The 4,983-nt window shown below is 35.9% G+C and overlaps 1 protein-coding gene across 1 annotated transcript; it reads left to right on the top strand.

Moving 5' to 3' along the window:
* Positions 1-653: 653 nt before the first annotated feature.
* Positions 654-4,936, top strand: LOC112138480 (mitochondrial ribonuclease P catalytic subunit; the record flags this gene model as incomplete). Its single annotated transcript, XM_024261037.2, is given in 4 exon segments — positions 654-764; positions 3,683-3,831; positions 3,982-4,180; positions 4,248-4,936. Coding segments are annotated over 4 exon segments (588 nt in total), but the record flags the coding sequence as incomplete, so codon positions are not given.
* Between the last annotated feature and the right edge of the window lie 47 nt (positions 4,937-4,983).

Genomic DNA, 4,983 nt, shown 5'->3' with positions numbered 1-4,983 from the left:
CGCTTTTCTACCTTTCCAAAAAACTTTACAGGCACAGACCCATTCACCCACAAACACACACATTCACACAATCTAGGGTTGAGTGCCTAAGGACACCTTGGCTCATGGGCAGGACCTGAACCAGCAATCTTTTGATTTGATTTTGACTGCTCTACCTCTGCACCACGACCGCCCCATATAAATATGCAGACTGATTCATAACTGTTAAAAAAAAAACATGTGATATCAATTAAAAGAAGCACCTCAGTTTCATATGTTTAACTATTTTTAGGGTTACATTACCGTTATCCAAAGCTGTTTCCTTAATTTGTTTCTTTATGGACTTTATTGAACATTATTCTAACCAATTTCACTTGTTCTTTTTCATTAAAATCTGTATTTATTATTGCTGGGATTTAGTTTTAACTTATTTATGTGACCATTGTTTTTTTTTTCATCTAATGACAACCATTTTTTAAACAAATTTATATCTATAAAGAGTGAACCCACCCTATTGTTATTTAAAACAGGTAACAGTTTTATACACAGCATTTTAGTTCTTAAATGCATTTATAAAGAATTTAAACTTTATTCTCTCCTTTTTTCCCTCTCACCAACCAAGATTTCTACGATCACAAATTGTGCAACTAATTTCTCTTTTTTTGTGTGTTTAGGAGTTGGAGCGTTTCAGGGAGTTTGTGCAGAGGAAGCCAGCGTTTGACGTGGTTGTAGACGGACTGAATGTGGCAAACATCAACAAGGACAAAAGCAAGCTTTCACTCACGGTGAGAATTTAAAGAGGAGTTAATTCTTTGCAGCGTCTACCCTATGTGAGATCATTCAGCACACATCTTTGTCGCCTTTATTTTTAGCGGCTGTGTCTTTACAACACATGAGATTTTTACTGTGTTTCACATTGACAAACCTTAGAGGACGAGAATGTGTCTGAGGGTTTTTAATGTGTGTTGTGCAGCTTTTATGACTGACCAATACCTAGTTCAGTAAGAAAAAAAACCAACAGAAAAGCCCACTTGTCTGGCTGCCCACATTTGTTTGTGCAGATGTGCGTATTTACGTGTGTGCAGCTTTGTTCACTCTCCCTCTGATCTTTTTTGCAGCTGCAAAGTAGGAAAGTACAGACAGATAAGCCTTTCTCCTCTGCAGCAGTTTGTGGGAAAGCCTAGTCAATTCTGAAACTAGAAAACAGAGATTTACATTAAAACTAGCCTCAGGACTTTTTATTCAAATGTGTCTGCATTTGTGTTTTAGGATTTTTTTGTGTCGCTTTTCAAGTCAACTTCAGTTGTAAACCAGTTCTGTATAAATAAACTGAATTACTTCAATAAAATGTATATCAAAGAGACAATGCTAACAGGAAATACAGAGGCAAACAGATGTTCATGAACCTCACATCCTCCTTCATTCAACAGATGAAGTGTAGCAGAACGTGAACTGCTATAAGGACACTAAGATATTCTTTACCTTTTGGAGATACAAGTTATTTTTTGGCTTGTTAATACTTAGAATTGGGTAAAGGTAGACACCTGTTAGAAAGTATTCTATGACACCTCGAATGTTTGTCAGAAATTACAAATCTTTGTCTTAACTTAGCTGCTTTTTTAAAAGAAAAGGGTCAATGATCAAACATTTAGAACATTTGGTCTCTAATTTTTATTTTTTACCATTTCAAAAAGTTGCTCAAGTAAATGCCTCAATATATATATATATTTTTTTAATGTTCAGATTTTTTTAAGAATACCATTTTTTGGGCATTTGTTTGAGCATTTGCACTATTGACATATATTATTTTACTGGACATATCAAGGTCTTGACGTCACCCAAAGAAAATGCCTTTCCTCCAGCCCTCATGAAATCAGGCCAGAGCTTTCTCTGTCACCTCCTGATTGTCTGCCGCCATTTTGGAACCCGTGAACAGTGATTGGTCTGAGTTGATCTGAATCACATTTTTGGAGGAACTCCTGTTGCCAATCAGAAGTGAGGTTGTTCGAAGGCCACTCCCCTTCCACTGAAAGCAGCTCGGGAGAAGCTGTCAATCAAATGTTCAATACTGGATCAGTGGGCACCACATGATTTTACTGAGACATCTGATTGATCAGTTTAAAATTTATAATAACTTACGATTAAAAAAAATCGTTAAAAAATTAGGACTATAATGTAGATATTAAGAAAAAGGTATCAGAGCAAGAGTGGTTAAAAATTGTTATTATGACAAATTAACTGATTAATTACTGTCTATTTCTTAATAAAAAGCTATGGGGTTTTGACTTTCTTCCTATTTGGAACATAAGGGGGTAGGGGTTGATGGAGACAATGGTTGAATTAGTTGTAAAGACAAATACAGGTCACAAATACATCAATAAATCAACAGTATGTGTCCTAAAGTCACACAACATGAAGGTTTGAGCATAAATCACATAATTTGTCTCAAAAACTTGAGAGTCTTAAGAGGATCTGAGAATTTGTAATGACCAGGATCTAATTGCATGAAAAGAGAAACACAAAAAAGGCTTCAAATAACAATTATAAGCTGTAATAGTTGCTAAAGACGCTAACAACTATCATCTGAGGTTTCAGATGTTTTGCTACTGGTTCTTATTTATCATTGGTGTGGAACTAAAGCGATGTGGGTGTTGAATTTCTGTGATCTGTGATCTAGGTCAAGATAATCCTTAGGAGGTAAATAGAGTTTAGAAGAAGATTTACTTTGCATTTTAAAGTAGTTGAAAATGTCAATAAAGCCTCAGTGATGGACGATCATCTGTTGGATATAAAACACAATCTATAAGATTCTTTTTATATACTTTTATTCTCATTGGCAAATGTTTGGACGCAAGAGTGTACGTAATTATATAATAACAAAATCTGTTCAAGACCTCAAATTTCGACAATACACTACAAAAACTGGATCTTGAAAAAGTAAAAAGACCCATCTCTCAAGAAAAATATTTTATTTTCTGTTTTAAAAGAAAAATAGTCATACGAAAGTTTTTCAATAGTTTTCAATAAGAATTCTTGGTAAGACCATTTTTATTGCCACATTTTTTGGCTTATTTAAAAAAAAAAATAGAAAATTTTATTTGTTATATTTATTTCTTTGGGGCCCGTTTTTGCAGTGTAATAAATACTAAAGTTGTTGAAGAGCAGAGTTTAAGGAAATACATTGCTAACCCAATCAAGAACTTCTACAAATAATTTTTTGTAAGATAACTTTTGGTGTAAAGACTTCTTCTGCTGGAAACTGAAAGCAGTTCTACCACCAAGAACTCCATAAATCAGTATAGACTCTTCCTGACACCACCAAACTGACTCGATCAGTTTACTTCGTTGTTAAATAAACTACACAAGACAGAAACAGTTTACTCATATTTTTGACTTATAGCAGTCAGTCTTTCACTTTATCCCATATAGTCGGAAGAAGTTCTGTTTTCAAAGTTTAGTTCAGCACATTTCAAAGGTAGATATTGAAGGGATTTCTGTGCCACACATGCAAAAACCATTAAAACATAACTTTTTTTCCCCGTCCATAGTCGTGTAATTTATGCAGCCACATCATTCCAGACCTATTGTAATGACATTTTAAAATTTGTCATAAGACACCTTCATCCTACGTTGCGGTTTTGTTAGTATTTTTCAAAGTGATTGTAAATGAAAGTGCTGAGGTATGTGTCTGTGTGTGTTCTAGTTGTTGGCAGTGGTGTCAGAGCTTAAGCGTCAGGATCTGACAATTCTGGTGCTGGGAAGGAAGCACATGCTGCGCCCCTCCATGTCCTGGGACCGAAAGAACATGAGCCTCATTCAGCAAAAAGCCCATTGCTTCTTTACTGATAACATGTAAGACCTATTGGTTGAGAAAAAAATAAAACTTACTGAAAGAATCTTTAACCTGAAAAAGTTTAATTTAGTCAAATAACTACTCTCATAAAGCTCAAAATATTTCTTTGTAATAACCTGACTTCATATGTGTATGTTTGCATGTGGCAGTTCGGAGGATGACCCCTTTCTGCTGTACGCCACTTTGCATTCTGGGAACCACTGTCGCTTTGTGAGTAGAGACCTGATGAGAGACCACAAGGCCTGCTTGCCAGATGGAGCCACCCGACGCCTGTTCTTTAAGTGGCAAAGGGGCCATCAACTGGTGGTGGATGGGTTTGTGACAGCAGGCAGGCGGGTCCAATTTCAGGTGAGTAGAGAGAGAGTCAGGAGGGGAGATTTTTGGACTTGACACTGACTTTTTGTTGTGTTTACAGAGTATACCCAGCTACGATACCATTGTCCAAACTACAGAAGACTCGTGGCACATTCCCTATGATGACACAGAGGACCGTAGTACTTATGAAGTCCCACAGAGATGGCTGTGTCTCACAAAAAAGCCCTGAAGTTTTGTTATTCAACTTTTGAAAATCGAACATATCTTGTATTTATACAATTAATAAAGTAAATATGAAACCTTATAAGTTATAATTGTGTTTATGTATTCGGTAAAACTTTCCAGAAAAAAAAAAGAACAAAAAAAATCCTTTTGACCCGGAAGTGGATTCTCGAACAATCACTTCCGGTTCAAATGCTTTCCATGTTTTGCTTCTTTGCTATCTCAGTTTAGTTTTCGTTTCTTTTTCTCTTTCGCACACTCTTTTCTTTCTTCGTCATGTCTCGGGGGTCCAGTGCGGGGTTTGACCGGCACATCACTATCTTCTCCCCGGAGGGAAGACTCTATCAAGTCGGTGAGAGACGGAAAGAAAGAACTGCAACATCAGCTAGCACTGCAGCTCCTAGCTTCCATGACTCAGTGATATTGTAGACAAAAATACATTCAATACATTTGACTTTTTTCTATTTATTTATGTTTTAAATTACTTAAAAACAACGTGCATTGTACGGATTGACGTCTTGTTCAGTGGTCTCATGTATTTCATATAAAACACTAAAGACCGTTTACAGTATTGTTTCAAATTAGCGGTAAAAAATATATTTGCTTTCTTGCTA

The sequence above is a fragment of the Oryzias melastigma genome, unplaced genomic scaffold (genome assembly GCF_002922805.2).
Source record: "Oryzias melastigma strain HK-1 unplaced genomic scaffold, ASM292280v2 sc00610, whole genome shotgun sequence".
Taxonomy (NCBI): domain Eukaryota; kingdom Metazoa; phylum Chordata; class Actinopteri; order Beloniformes; family Adrianichthyidae; genus Oryzias; species Oryzias melastigma.
This window is presented reverse-complemented; position numbering and strand designations above follow the sequence as displayed.